This window comes from Anabas testudineus, chromosome 13, assembly GCF_900324465.2.
Source record: "Anabas testudineus chromosome 13, fAnaTes1.2, whole genome shotgun sequence".
Classification (NCBI taxonomy): domain Eukaryota; kingdom Metazoa; phylum Chordata; class Actinopteri; order Anabantiformes; family Anabantidae; genus Anabas; species Anabas testudineus.
The window spans coordinates 24,370,905-24,394,041 of record NC_046622.1 but is presented as its reverse complement, the minus strand read 5'-3'; the positions used below and the strand labels follow the sequence as shown (position 1 = coordinate 24,394,041).

The 23,137-nt window shown below is 41.6% G+C and overlaps 2 protein-coding genes across 5 annotated transcripts in view; one reads left to right on the top strand and one right to left on the bottom strand.

Moving 5' to 3' along the window:
* tpst1 (tyrosylprotein sulfotransferase 1) overlaps positions 1-4,469 on the top strand; it is a 42,407-nt gene extending 37,938 nt beyond the window's left edge. The window contains exons 4-6 of one of the 2 annotated variants that reach the window (XM_026370337.1): positions 2,418-2,468; positions 2,911-2,979; positions 3,975-4,469. In XM_026370337.1, coding sequence (XP_026226122.1) covers positions 2,418-2,468; positions 2,911-2,946 — 87 coding nt within the window. In that variant the 3' untranslated portion in view covers positions 2,947-2,979; positions 3,975-4,469. The remainder of the gene's footprint in view (positions 1-2,417; positions 2,469-2,910; positions 2,980-3,974) is intronic. The other variant, XM_026370345.1, reaches the window with a different exon arrangement.
* A 517-nt stretch (positions 4,470-4,986) lies between these two features.
* Positions 4,987-23,137, bottom strand: part of sgsm2 (small G protein signaling modulator 2) — a 65,762-nt gene continuing 47,611 nt past the window's right edge. Inside the window, exons 7-24 of one of the 3 annotated variants that reach the window (XM_026369991.1) lie at positions 22,984-23,118; positions 22,531-22,655; positions 21,599-21,666; positions 20,773-20,936; positions 20,079-20,211; positions 19,633-19,770; positions 15,261-15,435; positions 14,128-14,192; positions 13,703-13,848; positions 11,120-11,248; positions 10,856-11,038; positions 10,284-10,670; positions 10,006-10,130; positions 9,243-9,325; positions 9,000-9,109; positions 8,672-8,768; positions 7,845-8,012; positions 4,987-7,611 (exon numbers count right to left, since the gene is read on the bottom strand). In XM_026369991.1, the coding sequence (XP_026225776.1) occupies positions 7,523-7,611; positions 7,845-8,012; positions 8,672-8,768; positions 9,000-9,109; positions 9,243-9,325; positions 10,006-10,130; positions 10,284-10,670; positions 10,856-11,038; positions 11,120-11,248; positions 13,703-13,848; positions 14,128-14,192; positions 15,261-15,435; positions 19,633-19,770; positions 20,079-20,211; positions 20,773-20,936; positions 21,599-21,666; positions 22,531-22,655; positions 22,984-23,118 (2,520 nt within the window). In that variant the 3' untranslated portion in view covers positions 4,987-7,522. The remainder of the gene's footprint in view (positions 7,612-7,844; positions 8,013-8,671; positions 8,769-8,999; positions 9,110-9,242; positions 9,326-10,005; positions 10,131-10,283; positions 10,671-10,855; positions 11,039-11,119; positions 11,249-13,702; positions 13,849-14,127; positions 14,193-15,260; positions 15,436-19,632; positions 19,771-20,078; positions 20,212-20,772; positions 20,937-21,598; positions 21,667-22,530; positions 22,656-22,983; positions 23,119-23,137) is intronic. The other 2 variants (XM_026369999.1, XM_026370007.1) reach the window with 2 other exon arrangements.

The window sequence follows — 23,137 nt, the reverse complement described above, 5'->3', positions numbered from 1 at the left end:
GTAATATAGAACAGAAATACTGTACTCCAGTATTTAGTACAGTATAAGCAGCTGGAGACACTGTGAGTCTGCCCCATATGAATATGCATCTGTTAATGAGCAGTTAAACAGATGTTCAGAGGTACAGTAACAGATCCAGGTCAGTGTCTGCTGGACAGGAACAGGAAGGCTTCATGTTACAGCAGTGATCCCATGTGGTGCAGACCTGACTGGTCTGGCCTTTGCTAGGGCCAGTCCTGCACCCATCGTCTCTCTGAAGGACACTTTGATTTGTCTTGTGTCTATGTCTCGATCTCTGTGGTGTATTTTACATTTTTTTTGTCATTCACCACTTGGATTTCTTACTTAATGTACAATCAGAGGGCATTCTGCTCCACTTCTTCTGTGTATGCCCGGCCTGTTGTGTGTGTGAGCAGAAGGTTTGGACATGCTCAGAGCAGTCTGGCCCAGTGCCTGTGTACGCTGAGGAAAGCTACAAAATGGCACCCAGGAGGAAATTAGAAACATGCACTCTCCTCTTTGTCTCTGGTGTTCGAACTCATTTTAGATTACATCCACTTTCTGGCCCTACGTTGACTTCAGGCAAACACGCAAGCTTGCATGAAGGCACGCAAGGGGATTAAACAATGACTTTTGTGTTTTTGGGGGAGTTTTAAAGGAGGATTCATTTTTCCATTTTTTTTCAAGGAGGTCTTGTGAAAATGAATCCTTGCTGGTGTCGCAGATGCGTCAGACAACCACTGTCCAGTCGGAGCAGAGCACATGAGAAGTTTGTGCTTCTGTTTTCTGGGGAGGTACCAAAGGCTTTACACGGTCCTACAGCTAGACACCCACACAGAAGCACGGCATTCTGTTTATCAGCACTGTATCTAAGTTCATTCCTCCAGAACAATGTCAGCTCAGACATGTTGGATGGTTTCCTGCTTGAACACCAAGATGTTACTGTTATTTAAACAAAAATGTAAAATGATCAATATGGAAACCCAGCATGTTCCTCCTACATCTCTAACAGTGCAATCAGCAGCTAAACTGTCAAAGACTTCAGAGATGGACATTTGACTAAACCACTACCTTTTACTACTCAGTGTTAAACTGGAAGACTTCGCAACAGGACAGAACATCTTAAAATTAGTTCATGTACAGTAAACCAATAATTTGAGTTTCTAGTTGGCTCTTTCTCCACAGAGTGACGTGCTCCACTGTAAACTACAATAGAAAAAGGCCAAAGAGACAGCTGTCCTTAAAATCCCATCAGTCGATACTTGTCTGAAGAAAGAAAGGCTGTTCCATATGAGATGTAGCCAAGAGAAGAGATAAAGACTTGTTTTAAAGGTGAACACTACTAAAAGTGTCACTCTGAGTAAGGTTTATATAATGACTACATTTAATGACAACTATGGAAAAAAAACTATGGTGAGATCTCTGTTGAGCAAGACCAAGTTTCAGTCGCCATCTCAAAGCCCTGAAGCTTTTTTTACTCATACCAATAGTCTCTGCTAAATGTAGTTAAACACATCCACCAGTCAGAGCAGTGTTAACACCAGCAGCTGGTTTAATGTTGGGGTGGACACTCTGACAGGTCTCATAGGCAGTACGCTGCAAACCGCTGTGTGTTGTCGTTCTGATACCTGTCATCACAGACAGCATCAAAATAAAACCACACTAGATTCCCTGACTTTAAAACTCCCGCAGGCTCCAGCTGAATGACGTGCAACACTCACACACACACACACACACACACACTCAGCTCCACTTACATATGAAAAGTAAAGTGGCACAAAATGCATTGAACCAGATCAGATGTGATAAAATCACTTCAGCTAAGGAAAAAATGTGCCGTTGAATGAAACTTCAGATCTCTGTCAAAGTGAACACTGGCAGAGACATGATGCAGATACATAGTTAGAGTGGCAGTAGGAGAGTGTGTAAGACGAGACACCACCAAGTGTCACACGTGGTTCTTCTGCTGGACACAGCACTTCTCACTGAACCCAAATGTCCCACTTTGATCTCATGGTGTCTTGCAGCAGCCTCCTGGTTTCTCTACACGAGCAAACTGTTTGTCTCTCTGTCCGTCTGTCCTCCACATCCTTCTTTATCTCAGGCTGACACAGCGACCTTGCGCTTCGCTGTTGTTTTCATTGAGCAGGAAGGAGGTGACTTCCTGTGTAGACACGGTTACGTTTATGTGGAAATACGACGCGCTGTAATGATCAGAGTGGACGACACTGAGGGTCCTGGAACACACAAGTAACACACGCCCAGGTGGATTAGATCTGTCAGTCTGTGGGAAGCTGTGATGATGTTGCACGACGATGCTTTAATCTCTTTTCCTGAGTGCAGTAATCTGACGGTAATCCACATGATGAATTCATGCAGATTTGTGGCGTTCTAAACCTGGTCCTTTGTTTTTCCAGGTGTTTAAAGGTGAATTTCAGCTCCCAGATTTCCTAAAAGAGCAGTCACAGGTACAGTAACACTTCTGCCTGTTGTTGAGCTTTTTTTATTTTTGTTTATCCTTTTTTTTTTTTGTTTGTTTGTTTTAAACCAAACCCTGACTTAAACCACGAGCAGCTCAGTGGAGGATCATGGTTCATCTCTTGTTTTTGTCACCATGCAACGCAGCCTGTTCTTTTCTGGTCTTCGTGCTTTTGGTCTTTAGTAGTTATTTTGTTACTTAGTCTGTGTGTGTGTGCGCGCGTGTGCGTGTGTGTGTGTTGTCTTTTTGACTCGTTCAGAAGCCTGAAAGGGCACTTCTGCCCTCGTCTGGTAGTTAGAGACATCTACATCTCTGGTCTCCATATTTTAGAAACTCACTTCAGCCACGAGCGGGTGTCTTATCGGTGGGTGAAGGGTGTCACCGAGCCGCTGGCCGATGATGTAACTCGTGCTGTTTGTTCCTCCACACAGATCCAGAAGTCTGCAGAGAGACCCAACCCCAGTTAGGAGCAGAGGGGGCGTCATCACCACAACACACAGGTACAGCCTGACGTGTACACACACACACACTAAATGCTGATGGATGTATATTTAAGGCTGCACCTAAACTGCCAGAAGGTTCAGAACATTATTGTAACATGAGTCTAATGCTTGAACCAGCTTTTCATGCTCATGTTACAACAATGTTCTAAATGATTTGACATCTGAATCCTCAGTGGTCACAGAGAAAAACAAATGTGTGGAAAGACAAAACGTGTCTGTAAGTAAAAGTGCTAAAGAAACACTTGACTACAACTAGAGATACTGCATAAAGTACTTTCAAAACAGAAAACGAAATATGTTAAACACTGTGGAACTGGATGCTGCTGATTACAAAAGGGATTTGCTCGGCAAGAATTATGGCAAAACTTTCTAGTAATTCATGACATAGGTGGTAATTAACAGTACATTTACTCAAGATCTGTACCTAAGTACAATTTTGGGGTACTTGTACTTCACTGGAATATTTACATTTTAAATTACTTTTACTTCATTACAAGTCAGGCAGTTACTTTTACTCCACTACATTTATTTTAACATCATTAGTTACTAGTTACTTTTTGCAGGATTCGATTCTTACAAAAAACAATATATATTAACAAAATGTTGATTTATTATTTATGGCCTAACCTGCTGTTGATGTTCCACAGGCTGTTGGTGACAAGACTTATACTTAGTGAACTACTTTTACTTAGAGTAAAAGTTTACATTACTTCAAGTAACATTTAGAAGTTGCAATTTAATACTTTTACTTAAGTAGAAAAAGTACTTCTACTTGTAGTGCAGTATTTATCTGGGTAAATATTTGTCCTTTTACTTGATTAATGGGTTCCAAGGGACAAAGACGTGTTACCATAAAGACTTGGTGTGGAACAGAAATCATGTCTTTCCCCTGTAAAGTCTTAACCGTACAGAGTAAAGTACTTGAGTACTTGTGCTTGGTGATCAGACGGAGAAGAAGCTGTGATGTTAACCAACATGTTGTCGTGTTTCAGTTCAGGACATCGTGCTCTCGGCCATCTCACCACATTTCAGACGTTGGGAAGTGTCGTCACTGTGCTGGCTGCTACCACTCCTCGACTACGGACAACTATTGGCCTTCAGTGTTGTACTGTATAAAACATAATACTGGTTCTCACAGCCACAGAATGTCTGCTGATTGTTGATGTTGCATTACGCTCATCGATTTCTAGAAATCATTTCAGCCCATTTAGAAAAAAACAACTCTGTGATTCTGTTGTAAGAAACTGCAGTGAACTAAAATCACAAGTATTTATGAATGATAAATTAGCCTTTGGAAAATGCATTACCTATTTTAATGTTTGTTTTTCATGCCTTTGTATTGTGCAATGTCATGGGTACTGATCAGTTTGAAGTATCGACCGTGAACAGTTCTTTTTTTTCTTTTTTGTTTGAAACTCTTTCTCTTCGTGATGGGAAAAGAACTGCACACAGAAAGTGATAAATAAAGTTTAAGGAGAACATTTGTACATGATTCTAATAATTGTACTTCAAGTCAAACTTCATTTCCAACAACATGTAGCTGCTGGAAATAACTTTCAATATTTCCACTAGTGTCCATCAGCTGAATGTGTCCGAGCTCCTGCAGTGTCCTTTTGCCAAACTCCTCTATGGATGGATTCAGCTGTCCTAAACACTGACTGCACATATGATGTGAGGATGAGCTGCTGTTGTGCTAAAGCGTGGGGGACGTGAGAGGCAGAGTTTCCAAACGGTGGCCAGGATGTTGTTTATCTAATGTACACACTTGGACGTGAGCAGAGCGGTGATATTACATGTCCACTGCTTGTATCTGCTTTCAGTTAGACGCCTATGAACCTACTATACAGTTGATAACAGGGCGCACAAACATCAGGATCGACTGGCTGCTGATCTTTCAGCTCTGGTTTAGGTCTTCACGTCCTGAGGGAAACCTCAGCTCTTAGGCTGCTAAATGTTAAATCTTCCTGTGTGGAACATCGTGTTAAAAGGAAAGCGAGCAGCACATTAATCAACAACCTCTTATTTAATAATACATTACATTCAAGGCAAATAATACATCCTTACCAATACATATCCTGCAATGCAATCATTGGCTCTCTGAATAAATAGAAATCTTAAAGTCAGTGCACAACATAGAGAAAGAACACTTAACAGTCAACGTGTAACATAGTCTTCACACATTCTGCATTTCTGCACAGTACACACCTCCGACTAGTGCTGCTAAAACCAACATAAAAATAGATCTCAAAATAAGTTGTATATATGATTTATGTCTTCATAGAAATATTGGGCTTTTGGTTCATATTTACAGCAATATAGACTTTGATGGGTTTTCTCAAACAACAGAAAATGCACAGTAGTCAAAGAATCCAAGATCACCATTTTCAAAAATATTTTACACACATAGTAAACAGTCAGTCTTCAAGATGCAGTATGAAATTGCACATGTCATCATGCCACAGAGGGGGCTGTTTCAAGGCTTTGGTACACAATTTCCTGATTGGAAGAAAAAAGCTACGGGCCCCGGTTTCCCCCACCGAACCCTCCTCCGTCACTTCGGCAGCAGGGTGGGGGAAGGGCCAGAGACCGTAGCAAGGTACATCCACAACACCAGCCATTCCTGGGATCAAACTAGCGAATCAGAGAGCCAGATGACTACAGTACACTTGAGGATTGGGGAAGACTCTTGGCACTTGGATCACAGGTGCAGGTCCGCGTTGGATGACCAATCGTATGCAGCTGTGTTGGACGTTTCAAGGAGAAGAGGAGGGTGATAAAACGTCACACTGACAACAGGGACTGGAAACGGTATCAAAAATGTCTCCGTGAATGTGCTGTTACCTACAGTAATACCGATTGAAAACTGGAGGAAGTTTGGCATAAAAAGCAGCTTTTCTCAGGTAGTCTGTAAACCTGGGATTCAAAATGGGTCATTTAGACCAGTCCGAGCATGGTTTTATTTTCAGGTGCTGGACTGGAGTCTGCAGGAGTTTCGGGTTCCACAAGGATGACTGCAACCACTTTTTCCAGACAGCGGCGCTTAAGACAACAACACAATGAACGGTGCCTCGAGATCAGTGAGCAGGTTTGACTCCAGTTCCAGAGAAACATGAATGAATTCAAAGGACAGATTGTCAACAATCTTCAAACCAACAACGACGGCTGTCTCCTAACAGATACTGTGTCTATCAGAGGCTCTGTCGCTGGAAATACTCACTGAAACGTATTTCAGCACACTGCTGCAGACAGTCAATGAATGGACGCTTTACTCTAGGCTGTGAAAGGATGCTAAAAACCACAGTGTCAAGTGTTGAGGAAGGTTTAGTTAAAAATGATATAAAACTACATATGTGAGATCCAGTCTTCAGTCAGAACTAGTGGGCTTGAGGCTGAGTCACTCTGAAAAATCTGATCCAGCATCACTCTAAATATAATCCACGTAATACTCTCTGGCGTTTTAGTTTTTCAAACAAGTTACAAATCTATAATACTAAAGAGTTATCCTTCAAACGTATGCTTCAGTCACTGTATTCATTTAAAAACTTTACCTTTGCAGAGGCTGAAGCAGGCCCAATTTGTATGTTTTAAACATACAAGAAACCCTAATGTGGGTCGTCGTAGCACAAATTCATCAAACGTCTGAAGTATTGTGGCCTTAGCAGATACAGGAGGGCGCAGAGTTAAAGGATGCAGGACGGCCTGTGTGCTGTGTCTTCACTGTTGTGCTTTTCTGGTGGAACAACGATGAAACATGCTTTAACCACTGACATGCCAAGAAAGGTCGGCTGCAATTCATCCTGAGGGTCTCCACAGTGTGGCCTCTGGTGGTGCCTCCGACCCCCCACTGGCTGTGGTGAGCACCAGAAAGAAAACCCTCACAAAAAGTGCAACTAAGTACCTTGGGCTGTTACTGATAAAGGCAACATTTGTGTGATAATGAACTTTTGGACAAAAACAGGGGCAGGGGCATGCTTGTTGTAGAAAACACTCAAAAGGTAGTTGGCACAGTCCATTTGGTCACTAATGGAAACTTCTTCGTGGCTGGGTCTCTGCTCCTCTAAAAGTGGCCTCCTGTGGTGGTGCACCGAGGAACACGTGTCGATCGCGTCAGCCTTCCTGACTGGCAGCCAGAACGTTCAGTTTCAGAGTCAAGGAAATGGGTCAGACTCTACAAATTGGAGTATAGATAGAGTCAACGTGGAGTGTGTGTGTGTGTTTTCATGCGGGCACACAAGCTCTGTAGGACGGGGGAGGGGGTGATTCAAGAAAGTGTTCACAGTGTGATCAAACTCACAAGCATGCAGACAAATCCACATGTCTGAACGGACACCATGGGCATTCCATGTCTAGGTAAATGTAAACAGATCGAGGCCCAGCTCCAGAGGCAGGTTACGTCAGCAAGCTATGCTGCCCACATGCAGGGCCTTCAGCTGGGCAGGGAGGAGGCCTGGGCCCCCTGGACCTGCTCTGGATGGGTGGAGGCCTGATAACACTTTGTCTCTGAGGGACAAGGGGACTCCTCCTTCTCTTATTCTGCAAATCACTTGTTGTCCATCAGAGACTGGACTTTGTGCACCAGCTCACGTGCTATCTTTAAGATATGCTGGACGTCGTGACGCTCAGCCATCTCTGTGGATCACACACAAACACACTTCATTAGTCACGTTCTACACCGACAGACCAGCATCACACAGCAGCCATATCAGCATCTAGAAAATACTAATGTAAAGAACTGGTTTATTATATTAGCAGCAGCCACACAACTTGTCCTGGAGTCCACAACAAAATAAGAGCTTAGTTGGTTGTTTACAGACACACACACACACACACACACACTACATGTACATGTGTACATATGTTACCATTAAAGAACTTGATGATGTCAGTGAAGTCCATGTTGTTGTCCATGATGATCTCACGGTAAACTGTGACCAGGGCCAAGGCCAGGAAGAGGACAAAGTGCTGTGAGGAAATCCTGGGAGCCACCCAGATCACCTCCCACACTGCAAACACATCCTCGTACAAGAGCTCTGTACACACACACACACACACACACACACACACACACACACACAGGTGGTTAATCTGTACTGTCATGCTGAAATACAAAAGGACATTACGTTACCATGGTTTCACCTCTCTTGACTCCAGGCTTTAGAAATGCAGATATGAGGAGCTCCATATTTTTGCTGACACTTTTAATTCCTGAAAGTGTGACTACACATCTTTCATGTATCCCGCCACTTTTGGTGGAGTTAAGGACATTTGAGTCTACAAACCTCGTCCTCACTCCTGCCAGTCCTGACCTTCACGGCACGCTACATCTTTCACTATCCCCAAAGCCTCATCCAACACCCAGGAATCCCTGGTGCAGAACAAGAACCACTAGCAGCTTCCTAACAATTTTAGCTTTGTGAGCGAGGCCAGGTTTAAAGCAGATAAGTCAGTGAAATATAGAACACACACATTGGGGTTGTCTGACTGCCGGTCTGCCATGTCACATGTGCCAAAGTGTCCTTGGGCAAGATACTGAACCCCCAGATCAGCTGCATAGCAGCTCTGCCGTCATTGTGTGAGTGAGTGTGTGAATGGGTGAATGAGAGGCAGTGTAAAGCGCTTTGAGTACCAGCGTCTAAAGCGCTGTATGAGTGCAGAACATTTACATCAAGGTAATGGGCTGGTTGTTCACCTCTCTTGAAGTCCAGCAGGAACCAGCGGTAACAGAAGTAGAAGTGAGTGTAATCTCCATTCTGCTGCATCAGTTCAAATAGCTCAGAGTCCAGGATCTGACAACAGAGAGAAAGAGTCAGCAGGTCTAACACCAGTCACACATTCTGTCTCCCTCACAGCTGTAAGGACACTCATTTATGGAATACCTATAGCTGTAAACCTCTCCATCACAAGTCTAAGTCCAGCAAAGTCCTCACAACAATGGTACAGAGCTATGAACTTTGTCCACATAGACAGAACATCAACATAAACACACACACATACACACGATAACAGTTAGCTGTCACCTGGATCAGTGACCTCATATTGGCAAAGTGTGTGTCCATGGCTCCACCATTGGGGAAGTTCTGGCTCATCCTCTTCATTAGCTGAGTGAAGCAGCTGTAGGCCAGGCTCTCTGACACACACAAACAGAAAAATACAAGTCTGGGTTTGATGTCAAATATACACGATCCCACTTTTATTCTAAGTGTTAAGCAGTGTTATGTGTAATTGTTAACATATACTGTGTAAAGGTTCTTTCTCCTTACCGTCATCTAAGATGACCATGAGCGGCGCGAGCAGGTCACACATGCCCTGAACGTAGCCCATCTCTAAATGCTCCCACACGTAACTGCAGGCACGGACACAACACAACATTCAACCCAACAGGTTTAATGTGTGAGTGTGTGTTTTTCAAAGAGAAACCTCTCATCAGGTGATGAGTACAAATTGTATTTTCACATCGTGACACTGTTTCTTTAACTTATAGCTGCACTGACTCTTGTTGTCCACCTGCGGCAGTGGAAACAAACTGCAAATAACCACTCTCTTTTTAGCTCTGCCTTGCTCTACATCAGCTCCTGAGGGGAAAATCTGGCTCTTCAGCAGCTAAATGCTCCTTCAGCTAGTCTCTAACTCTTTGTCGGCTGCTCTGTCCTGGTCAGGCAGTGTGCAGGTGGGTTGATCAGAGCCTTTTTTGTTGCTGACAATAATGAGAGTGAAGCAGAACATTAAACGTGGGCTGTTAAACCAAAACAAAGACCTAAAAAAGCAAAGGAACTGCAGTGTTGGTAGTAATGTTATGATAACAACAGACAGATTTCACATGGCACCGGTCATTTCATTCATTGTTAATATAAAAATATTACATACAGCAGCTTTACATTTAGCAGATGCTTTTATCCAAAGCAACTTACAAAGCAGAGGCAGAGTATGTGTAAGGAGGTCTTGCCTAAGAGGGCGGTGATCTTACAACTACACTAACCAGCCACTATTAATGCTTTGATTAAGGATCTGAGTTCTCCCACTAACCTGCACATGATGTTACGTAGCTTCTCCAGGTTGGCTGTAGTGAAGTAGTAATAGTTGCGGTCGCAGCGCTGCACATCTTTGTCTATCCTGTGGAGGTTCAGGGCAACTGTGTCCAACAGTTCAATCTGTACAAAACAAACACTGCTGTCAATTTATAGCTTCTGGTATTTCTATTATATTTAACTATGAACAACTTGAGTTTCGGGTCAATTGACTTTGGTTTAAGTAGCAGATTGTGAGACTTTCACTCATGTTTTGTTCAGTCAGAGTAAACAAACCGTGTATGAGGAGAGTGATGGTGACATTCCCTCTGTAGCTGCTCCATTGGTCACCAGTTTGTCCAGCTGACTGCACAGCCTGTCCTCAGTCAGAGAGTCCTGACACCCCCCCAGCGCACTTGGAGTCCTGGCCTCCTCCCCACACCCCCCTTCTTCCTCCGTGCTCTGACCATCGTCTATACTTGACAATATCTGGGAATGAGCGGAAGTCACTGAGTAGTTCCTGGAGGAGGGGAGACCTGAATCAGGAGAGTCAAATTCCACCAGTGAACGCTCTTCCTGGGGGAGGGCGGCAGGGGGGACCAAGGTGGTCATGGTGGGAGTGCTGTCTTCTCCACTGGGGGTCTCTTGGCTCCCTGCATCGGGCTCATCCACTGACATAAACACCTAAAGTGATGCAGGTAACTAGTTAGTGTAACAATATTAGTTAGAACATCTGCCTGGAAAAAAAAATAAAAAATGTGCATAGAATGTGCATACTGTCCCCATAAAGGAAAAAAAAAAAATACTTGGTTGCTGTGTTTTGTGTTGACATATAGTGGATGTTGAATGCCATATTGTGTCTACTTCACCTCGTTACTGAGTGTGGAGTCTCTGTGAACAAGTCGCAGGACATGACTGTCGATGCTGCTGCCCGAGGAGAGCTTGGCAAATATGGCAGAATGCATCTCCTTCTCCCTCTGCTTGACGATCACCTCACAGGCCTTCCACTCTCGCATCACCTGCTGGTAGCGCTCGCTAATCTTTGCATCAATCTTTACATAAAGACAAGGCAGTTACACACAGCTTTTTTAGTTTAGGTTAAATTGGTGTGTGTGTGTGTGTGTGTGTTGTACCTGGCTCATGTCCTTTTTTCCCATCCCAAACTTGTAGTGTCCCAACAAGAAAGGCCAGACCTCCTTTCTGATGTCATGCTGCACTCCACCATAGTAAACCAGCCTCAGCAGCTCCAGCTCTTTATAGTTCTACACAGACACATATAGGAACCAACATGTTTGAAAACGCCTGGTGAGAGTACAGATTAGAACTAGTGCACTAATAATAGCAGGAGAGAAAAGAGTAACTGTGATCTATACGGAGGAAGACAGATGATTGCAGAAGATAAAGGAGACAGATATGAATAGGGTGTGAATTAGTAATGATGAGTCTGTTGGTGCTGATGAATAATTACAGTGGCTGCTTAAAGTGGTATCACACTGCACTCTGTAATGAGACGTCATTTCACTGAAACTCATTATATTTTCATTAGAGTGAAGGAGAGAGTGAAGCGGGCAGCAGACAGATCTCTGACTTACAATTAATATACAGCTACATCAGAAGAAGATTTACTATACAGCATATAAAAAGTATTCACCTCCTTGGATGCTTCATCCTTTTATTGACATTATAAATCAGTCATGGTCAATAAAAGTTGTCAACGTTGACAAACATATTTCATAAAAATACCTCATTAATGTCAAAGTGAAAACAGGTTTTTACAAAGTAATGTCAATTAAATAAAAATATGTAAGGTGAAATCAGTGTTTGCATTAATATTCACCCGCTTTAGGTCAGTATTTAGTAGATGCACCTTTGACTGCAATAACAGCATGGAGTCTGTGTGGACAGGTCTTAATTAGACTTGCACATCTGGACACTGGAATTTTTTGCCATTCTTCTTTGGAAAACTGCTCAAGCTCTGTCAGGTTGCATGAGGATTGGATGTGAACAGCCCTTTTCAAGTCCATCCACTAATTCTTTATTGGATTGAGGTCTGGGCTTTGACTTGGCCACTCCAGAACATTCACCTTGTTGTCTGTAAACTATTTCTGTGTAGCTTTCGCTGTATATTTCAGGTCATTGTCTTGCTGGAAAACAAATCTTCTTCCAAGCCGTATTTGTCTTGCTGACTGAATAAGATTGTTCTTAAGGATTATCCTATATTTTGCCACATTCATCTTACCTTCTACCTTAACAAGCCTTCCAGGGCTGGCTGCCGAGAAGCATCCCCACAGCATGATGCTGCCACCACCATGTTTTACAGTGAGGATGGTGCGTTTGTGGTGATGCGCAGTGTCTAGTGTGTGCCAAACATAGCGTCTTGTCTGATGGACATAAAGCACCATTTTGGCCTCACCAGACCAAATAACCCTCTTTCACATGACCATGGAGTCTTTCACATGCATATTGGTGAACTCAAGTCGTAATTTAACATGAGTTTTCTTCAACAATGTCTTTCTCCTTGCCACTCTCTCATAAAGCTTTGACTGGTGAAGAACCCTGGTAACAGTTGTTGTATGCACAGTCTCTCTTATCTCAGTTGCTGAAGCTTGTAACTCCTTCAGAGTAGTCATTGGTGTGTTAGTGGGCTCTCTCACTAGTCTCCTTCTTGTACGGTTACTCAGTTTGGGTGAACTGCCTGTTCTAGGCAGATTTAGTCATGTGCCGTATTCCTATAATTTCTTCATGATTGATTTCACTAAACTCCGGGGGATATTCAGTGCCTTGGAGATTTTTTTGTATACATCCCCTGACTTTTCAATGACCTGTTCTCTGAGTTGCTGGGAGTGTTCTTTTGTCTTCATGGTGTTATGGTAGTCAGGAATACTAATTAACCAGTGACTGGACCTTCCAGACACAAGTGTCTTTATACTGAAATCACTTGAGACACATTCACTGCACTCAGGTGATCCCCATTTCACTAATTGTGGGACTACTAGCACCAAATATCTGGACATAAAGCACCATTTTGGCCTCACCAGACCTGTTTGAGAATATTAATTGCTGAATATTAATGCAAACACTGATTTCACCTTATATATTTTTATTTAATTGACATTACTTCACTTTGACATTAATGAGGTATTTTTATGAAATGTTTTTGTCAAAGTCAACAACTTTTATTGACCATGATTGATTCATAATGTCAATAAAAGGATGAAACGTCCAAGGGGGTGAATAGTTTATAGGACTTTAAGGGGTGGCAAGAATAGCAGACACACTATGAAGAAAGCTGGCAGTGCAATGTATGAAAAAAACCTCTCAACACACAAAGAGAAACAGGGTCACAAGCCAAAACAACAGTGATTGGCAGTTAACAATATTATTTTGAGAACTTTTCACACAAGAGATTTACATTTTTATATTTATATTACATTCAAAGTCTACTTGCAACCCAGAAAAATGGCACATTCCCTGGAGAAGGAAACACTAAACCTGAAGTCCTGAAACTCTTCTCAATGTGTTGACATGGTTTGTTGAGGATGGTATTCTCAAGAGGAGTTGCAGGAGAAATGTCACAACAAAAACAAAACAAACAAACAAACAAAACAATTACAGTAAAGTCTAAGTGAACTGGTGTCAGAGTGTAGTGGAAGAAGATTAAGATTCTGTTGTTTTGACTCCTGCAACTTAATAATTAATGTCCTGTCTGCACTAACCTTGCAGTCTTTCTGGTACTTGCTCCACACTTCTTTGCTGAGTCCCCCAGACGCCTCACATGGTTTGTCTGGAGGAACAATGTTGTGGTTGACCAGAGCAGACAGATGAGTCCGCACAGTGGACAGGTGTCGACAGTAGGCCAGCCCTGGTGGACAGGTGGGAGACATGCAGATGTACAGTCAGAACAATAAATATAAAATATAATATAAATATAAATATAAAAAATATAAATCTAAATAAACTACATTTGTTTTACAACCTGAGACAACAACAAATAATTGGCATATCTTCTTTGAGTCAAGTTACACAGAACTTAATTAACAAGTAAACTATTAACTACTAAATTTGATTTTAACTATGTTTTGACATGGGAGCCAGAAATAAATTTGTGAGTACTGTGCAGTAGCAACAATGATGTACTTACATCCATAAAATGCTCTCGAAACGATCTGCCTCTTCATGTTCTGGCAGAGCATCTTCAGAGGAATACTGATAGAAAAACAAGGTCATTATCACCAAGCTACTGTTAAAAGCTCATTCAAAAGTACTGGTATTTAGCAAGGCAACCACCATTTTCATTTTTCTAACAAAGACATAACTTGTATACATATTGGCTCCACATTCCGTTTCAAGAGTTTCTTTTCTGTTCAGAAGCTGAGGTCACCCTTTATTGTCGCTTCTGTGTAAACATGACTTTAACAAGTGACACGTTTCATATAAAATAGTCTCTAATTGTTGTTTGAGCACTAAACTCAAGTTTATTCAATTTCACATATCAAATATATATATGTATATATATATATATATAAAAACACTATTACTACTAATATTTAGGGCCAACACTTTTGTCCAATGTGACCAAGACATGAGGGAGAAAGCAGAGAGAGAGTGCCAGAGAGATGCCACTGGCAGCAAAGTGGCAAGTAGGTTCCTAGAAGTTCCTCTAGTTTCTCAACCCATGTGAGCAAAATAATTGGAACATTTGACTAAGTTACTACTTTTTGCTTTAGCCTGGGATTTTACTTGTGAAGACTGGGCTTTCAACCAGAAAGCTGTCTAAAAGGGAAAACTAAGCAAATTGAATTTGATCAAAAGGAGAAAAACAAAGGCTTAGCACAAACACTAAGCAAAGGCAATACAATAATTTAGAATGTGCTGAAAAAGAATAAAATCACTGTTGTACTGAGCAACACACAGAGAACAGGTCAGGTTAAAGAAATGAAACCTCCCAAAACCAACAGTCATTACAAACAAGAGATTTGAAAATAAATATGCTTTTTTGCTTTAATTTATTTTAAAACTATCAGTTTCAACACTTTCGCTAACTTTGGGTCATCTGATAAAAATCTTATCAGATGACCTAAACTGTTCTATGTTGTTTAATGTATCGAGGTGTAAATGAAATGAAATGAAAACTGAAATATTGAACTTCTGTCTGATATTTATATTTTAATCTTAAACCCAAATGCATTAGTTCCAAGGGCACTGTAGATCAAAACAACACATACTACATACATACTAAGTTCAAAAAGTTGTTTTAAGTTCTATACTGCATACGTGTGAATGTCTGATGGGTCATGGATACAGGTACAGCCAGCCGGGTAGTCGAATGACACGTTGCTACCAGCTGTGGAGCAGGACAGACACAGGGACTCATGAGTGGTTACTTCAGCCTGTTGCCATGACGATGGGCTTCCTCCAAAGCCCTGCATCTCCATCATCTCCCCGTGGTCTAAACCAGAGTGAGAAAAGAAAGAGAGGTCTCAGTGCTGTGAGACAATATGGACAATGCTGTGTTCAGTCTTTTATTTTAAAGGTCTGTGTACTTTTAAATTCCAAGCTGGCTAGGTTTTATGCCTTACATATTATGACAAAGGTCCCTCAGCTCAACCATAGATGCATCTTTTCATGTATTGTTCTATGTTATTCATGACATCAAGAGATGAATAAATGGATGGACATTTCACACTCACGTTACATGTGAGAGCTGAAAAAACAAGTGTAGAGAGGAAACCAAAAGTGGTGAGGACAGATTAGGAAGCAGGAACTGTGCTGTGGAAGAGACAGGCAGAGAAGATGCAGGGAAGCAATGCTGGATCAGGGAAGGCAAAGAAGACAGCAGAGCTCAGTAGGACACTCAAGACAAACAGAAGAAAGGAGGAAGTAAGAGAAGAAAAACAGAGAAGGTGAAGGAACAGAGAGAAGAGGAGAAGGCAGGGACAAGGCTGAGGCTCAGGCCGTGCAGGATGCATAAAGCCAAAACAAGACGAGAGACACCAAAAGAAATTTTCTCAGAGACAACAAAAACAAATGGAGTAAAAAGGCACACAAAGGGGAGCAAAAAAAAAAAAAAAACTCAAAAAATCCAACATTAAGTAAATGCTCTTCACCTTAATTCTTCAGGTTGGAGCTGATGACCTGTCATAAATATGAAGCTGTGCTTTGGTTGTTCAACCACCCCAAAAACAAATAATATTAAGGACAAAAAAGCAAACAGAAAAAAACCTGGAGCGAGACCAACATTTGACCTCCCCCCTCTTTACTTTAGGACTATATGTGATCAACGACTGTTTCTGGGCTCAGTAATGCAATCCCGCTCACACATGGACTCCACGTCTCTACTACTGCGGAACCCCACAGGACCGTAATGAGAGGGGTGGAGGAGGGTGCGAGGGGAGGAGGAAGGGGTGGTGGGGTTAGTGAAGAATTACAGTGAACAGCATTGCAGCAAACGACTGCACAAACAGAGGAGAAACAACTGAGGTAGTCAGAAAAGAGAGAGAGCAGGAGAAATTAAAATGAACAGAGAAGGAGACTGTGAGAAAGGATTTTCCATCACAGATACGCAGAAACACAGTGTTGTTCTTAAACAAAAACAAAACAAACCAAAAAAAAAACAGGTGCAGATTTTCCATGCAAAAACTGTCAAGCATGGTGCAAGTGAGAAATGAAAGGACAAAAAGGAGGAAACAGAATTAAGTCAAATTAAACGTGCAAAAAAGCAAATTATCAGTGACTCCTGGCCAGTGTAACCCAACAGTGCTGAGGCATGCTTCAGGAGGTATAATCTCTCATAACTCTAAGGCAGTCAGCACTCCAAATCCCACAATGCAAAGCAGTCAGAAAGGCCTTGACCTAGATTCAACAATCTGGGGAAACGTGAATCTGTGATTACACCAGGTAAACGATGTTTAGTCACTCTGTTTGGAAACACCATAGAAAAACTGGTATGTTCATCTGACAACGTGTGTTTGTTGCCAAGCAAGTAGATCAGTTTGAGCTGCTGAGTGGTGGGAGGAAAAAGGAGAGACAGAAAACGATATTAAGCAGGAAGGGTGTAGAGGTAGTGTGGTAGCTGAGCCATTAACTGGATGTTTAACGACATCTGTCAGTTTCTAGACATGATCTTTTAAATGAAGGTCCAGGAGCTCACACATTCCCCCTGTCATTTACACTCCCCCCAAAAGTATTGGAAAAGTGAGACCAGTTCCTCTATTTTTGATTTACACTGAAGACATTTGGGTTTGACATCAAAAGATGAATATGAGACAAAAGATTAAAATGTCAGTTATATTTCCAGGTGTTTAGAAAAAGTATTGGAACATGTGACTGACAGGTGTGTTTTGTTGCCCAGGTATGTCCTATTACAATAATTATTCAAACAGCAAATTGCAGTGAATGTCTACATTTAGTTTCAGATTTAGGTTTTGTCTGTTCAGACTGAATTTATAGTTTAGAGGTGTAACCAACATGAAAACCAGAGAGCTGTCTATGGGTGAAAAAGCAATTATGAAGCTGAGAAGATGAAAAATCAGAGCCGTTGCACAAACGTTGGCCATAGCCAGTACAACCATTTGGAATGTCATGAAAAAGAAAAAAAACACTGGTGTACTAAGTACAAGATATCAAACGGGTAGGTAGCTAGACAACAGAAGTTAATGTACAACAAACATTGTGAGAGCTGTAAAGAAAGACCCTAAAACAACTGTTAGTGACATCAGCAACAACCTTCAGAGGGCAGGAATTGAAGTATCACAATCTACTGTTGGCAGAAGACTTTATTAACAAAAGTACAGAGGCTGCACCAGAAGATGCAAACCACTCATTAGCAACAAGAACAGGAAGACCAGGCTGGAATTTGCCAAAAGGTACAGAAATAAGCCTTAATTATTCTGGGTCAAAGCTTTATAGACCGGTGGGACAAAGATTAATCTTTACTAAAGTGATGGAAAGACTAAAGTTAGGAGAAAAAATTATCTGCTCATGACCAAACATACAAGCTCATCTGTGAAACACAGTGGACGTAATGTCACTGCTTGGGCTGCAAAGCTTGTTCTGGGACACGCTCAAAAGTCTTTATTAATGATGTAACACATGATGGAAGCAGCAAAAAGAACTCAGATGTCTATGGAAACATTTTGTCTGATGTTTTTAAGAAAGATGCAACCAAACTGATATGAAGATCCTTCATTATGCAGCAAGATAATGCTCCAAAACACAACAAAGGAGTTCATAGGGGGCAAGAAGGCTTTATCCTGGCCAAGTCTCCAGAATTAAACCCTATAGAAAATTCTACCTGCTAAAGAGGAGACAAACAACAACTGAAGGAGGCTGCAGTGAAAACCTGGAAAAGCATCACAAAAGAAGAATGCAAAAGTTTGGTAATGTCAGTGGGTCACAGATTTGATGCATGTATATAAAAAATGCTAAGTTTTATTCACTTTAATCTATTTTAAGTCTACGTTTTCTAATACTTTAGCTTACATGAAAAATGGGTGGGTTCAGGTAGAAATGAAAGCTGAAATGCTTGTCTCATATTCATCTTTTCCAAATGTTCAATCTAAATTAAGGAACTGGCCTCACTGTTAAAAATACTTTTGTTAAGGGAGTGTAAATGATAGGTGGAATGTGTGAGCTTCATTCACAACAACAGCTGAGAATGTATTTTATAGTTAAGTAAGTGTTCAGTGGTTGGATTCGGAATGACAATCCTAAAATGATTCATTAAGCTGTTTCCTAGGCTATTTGTATATGCTGCTTCAACATGGTGTGTGATGAGACTTCCTCTCTTCATGCTTGTGATGCTTCTCTTCCTATCCTCCTCTATCTGACAGGCAGATGGCCGTCCCCCCTGAGCCTGGTTCTGCTGGAGGTTTCTTCCTCTAAAGGGAGTTTTTCCTCCTCACTGCTGCTCAAATGGGATTGTTGGGTTTTCTTACACTGTTAAGTGCCTTGAGATGACCACCCATTGTGATTTGGTGCTATACAAATAAAATTGAATGGAAATTTGAATTGAATTAAAGTTACATGTGCAGCATTGTAGATTGTGCCACTCTGCAACTCATTGGGTGTAATGGGTTTAATAACTGACCTATAGCAGACACTGAATGAAACATTGCAACACAAATAGAGGTGTATGGGATAATAAAATACATGTGTTGTATTGTGATAAACATCTGTTGCATTAACAAATGATTTGTCATATACAGAGATATAACTGCCAAAGCTGCATCCTCAAATACACTCTGGCTGGAACCAAAGTTGTTGAGAGAATAATTCAATTCTCTATGTTAATGTTAATTTGTTAATGGTTGTTTTATTGCTGATAAGATAAGATAAGATAAGACAGACTTTTAATTATCCCACAGTGAGAATAATTAATTAATTCTCATAAAGTATAATACATAAAGTTCATAGACATGTCTTTAAAAAAAGCAGATCACCCTGATCTTCCCTGTCCTATTGTTAACACCACCACCACAGCCTACCCTACACTGATGGGCTCAGCCTCAGGCACACACACAAATAGACATAGCTGGTGGAAGGTGGGTTGGGAGGAGGGGTTGGTGAGAGGAACTGAGAGACATCTGATGCTGAGGTCTGAGAAGGAGGGTGGGGTGGGGATGGGGTTGTTAAAGGTGATAAAAACCTTTCATGACATTAGGGTCTGTGAGGTTCCGCGAGCAGATCATTGAGATCATAGCATGGAGCCTATCTTCTTCTTCCTCATCATCATCCAGCGATGGAGCGCGGCTGCCCGTGGTGTGGTGGTAGTTTATAGTGACTGCTTGCACCAGTGGGACAACAGAGAACACAGTTAGAACAGTGCCACCCTACAGACCTCAACATGCGTGCACTGTGGCCAAGACGCCACACTACACCCTTACTTTGTAAATACACAATAACATTTTTTGTGTATTTAAAATGAGATACCTAATATTACAAAGGCAAAGGCAATCAAGGAGATGCAGGTTAGCCACAGCCAGCCACAGAAGATTTTCAGTATGTGGACATATTTGTTGTTGTCTGCGGCTGCTACTGTCTTGGAAATGCTTTATACTGTACGAGTGTGCTTGACAGTCAAGTGTCACTTACTGGCGTCGTAGCGGTATCCTGGATAGACAATGCGAAACACATAGTCAGCAGCTATCTGCTCATCACTATTCCTGTCCTGGTCAATGAGTCTGGCAGTACTGCTTCTCTTCCTCAGTTTAGGGAACACTTTTCCCTGCAGTACACACACATATTTTTCATACAATATAAAATACAAAACACACATGAAGCCAAAAAAATCTAATGACATAATAAAAAACAATATTGCACTTAACCCTTTGATGGCAGAAAGGTACACCAAACTAAAACTCTAAACTAAACTCAAACTAAAACCATTTAAGAATACTGATGCCTACTAACTAATAGTTGCACAGATGAAAGTGTTGGTTCCTGTTTACATCAATGATGCCCCTACATGTGATACAATTCAACAATGTAACTCTCGACTAAGACTCAGTTCATACAGTGTAGAATCTAGCAATACCTGATATAAAACCAGCTACTAATAACTGCTAGTAGAAAAATGAGCAAAGATGTAACTTACAGATTAAGAAATTCACTGCATGGTTTGGTAAGTATTTCTATTATATTATTCTGTAGAATTTATCATTTCTGTGCCAGTAATCTGTTGCACTACTGTAAATATCTTACCTGCTGTACTGATATCACACATTCACATAAATGGATCCTTAAGCTTAGATATGAATGCACTACAAACTCAAACACGGTGGCACACCTTGCCTTTCTGGGACCAAAGTGGCGGCTCCAGCTGACCGCGTGGCAAAAGGCCGGTTTCCAGACAGGAGAGAAAGGCCAGAAGGTGACCACCAGGAGGGAAGTGGAGGGGCGGCCGCTGGATCCCATCCTGACTAACCAGAACCAGCGTCCCACCACAATCAGCTAAAAATGGTAAAAAAACAAAATGCAATGCAAGGATAAGATAGGAAAAGAGAAATACAGCAGAATGGATCATGCCCTTCTTGCTCCAGGATCATACAACCTTTTCAAGCTTAGCCTTAGCCTGAGACAAGAGAGTGTGCTGAGGGTTTGGAAAAAATTATGTCTCGTCCCACTGCCAAAATGTTCATCTTCAGCTGCTTTAAACAATTACAGACTGGTGGCCCCAACCTCGAATGCCATGAACATTTTTGACAAATACATAGTTCACCTTGACAACAGACTGGCCTTGAAAATGCAAGACATATCTGTCTAATTAGTTCAAAGCTATATTTGATTAAAAATAGTACAAACAAAATTTTGCTGCTTATAGAACACAAAAAATGTTGTTTCCTGGATGGCAGCATATGTTGCTCCGAAACCTGTATATATCATTCACCATCAATGGAGCCTATCCTAACTTTTGAAACACTCTGCCTCTCTGGAATGCTGTTCTTATATCCAATCATAACACTGACCTCCTGCCAAAGAACCTCATTAGTTCCAACAAGCATTACACAACAGCAATCATTATATGCCAGCATGCTTAATGTGAGGTGACTGATTCAGCGTAATATGATTCTGTGAGTGGGAATGATTAAGAGAAGCAGAAATAGTATACTCACGGCGTTGGTGACAGTGGATACAAACTATCTGGCGCAGAGGAACAGTCAGTGCATAGTCCCAGTAGATACTAAAAGAAGAGGTAACAAAAGGAAGAAAAAGAAAGAAAGAGAAACATGTATTTTGTATAAGTAAGACATGGTAGAAAATCAAGCTTCATATATATTAAGATAACTTTTTATAGATACACTACTCACTGGCTTTACATCTGTGCTTTTTCCTTATCCTTCCTGACTAATTCTTATCAGGTTCCCACATCTATGTGTGCATTCATAAGAATTGTTTTGACATGTTGCTGTGAAGAGCATGGAGCAGATACAAGGAGACCAACAGTTACACCAGCAGAGCCGGACAGCCAGCAACAACAGGGGGATGAGTATCTGCTGCTTTGTGCAAGGATGAACAGGGGTACATTGTGCCCTAGTACCTGCAAGCTGTTGGTGTACATGGTTCTGGCCAAACTATCAGAAACAGACTCCATGAGGGTGGTACAAGGGCCTGACGTCTTGTGCTTGTGCTCACAGCAGCACTGTGTTTCACCTTCCATTGCTTCACTTGAAGTGAAACCAACACGGGGGATAAATTTGTGGTCTCTAACCAACTATCCACAGACTGAAGAAGCGTTTCGACCTAAAAAGAAGGAAGTCCAGTTGCCAATGGAACATTATGTATGGGTGCATCCAACACCACAAAGTACCACTACAGACTGTTCAGGAGCTGACTCATGCCTTATTCAGGTCTAGGAGAAGGACACCATCCACCAACTTATCAGGAGAATTCCCAGACAGGCATGATGGGAACACACAGGCATGCAGGCCATACACACTTTTGAGTCACATTGTAAATTGCAGTGATAAAATTTAGCCACTTGGATGAGTTCATAATTTCCCTTAATTTCTTAGAGCAGTGTAAATAGCAGGGGTGTTTTAGCTACCTTTTCTCCAGGTCACAGTCTCCCAACGTGCCATTGATGAGTTGGTTTGGTGTCCACTTCAGGGTCAGGTTATCACCAGCCTGGTGGAGTGACAAGTAGCCCCGCAACACCTCCATGTCTTTCTTCTATGATGGGAGAACAAAGAGTAAGAAGATAGGACAAGATCTGAGACTTTAGGTTTGAAAGTGTCAATTCTGGAGCACGAGACAAAGAGAAAATATTATTTTAATTTAAACTGCTGGCAGTTACTCAAGTAACATTGTGCTAAAGATTTCCTGTGGTCTTTGAAAATGTGATAAAATAAACATGGCATGTTAGTTAGTTAGTTCAATGCTTTAAGGGGTAATTTAACGACTGCTCAAAAAACTGGGAGCGTGTAGATTTACATCTTGCTTCTGTAGGATTATGGATTTATTTTTATCATTATTACAGAGTGTAACTGTGCTGTCATACCGGCTGCACCAGGACGTTGTTTTTGCCATAGAGTAGGTGTGTTCTGGAGTTTTGGTGAAGAGACTCCACATACTCCCTCGCTGATGCAGCAAATCTGTCCTCTGACATGCTGCCACTGGATTGCCTCTTGCGGATCTAGGAATGAAAGATTATT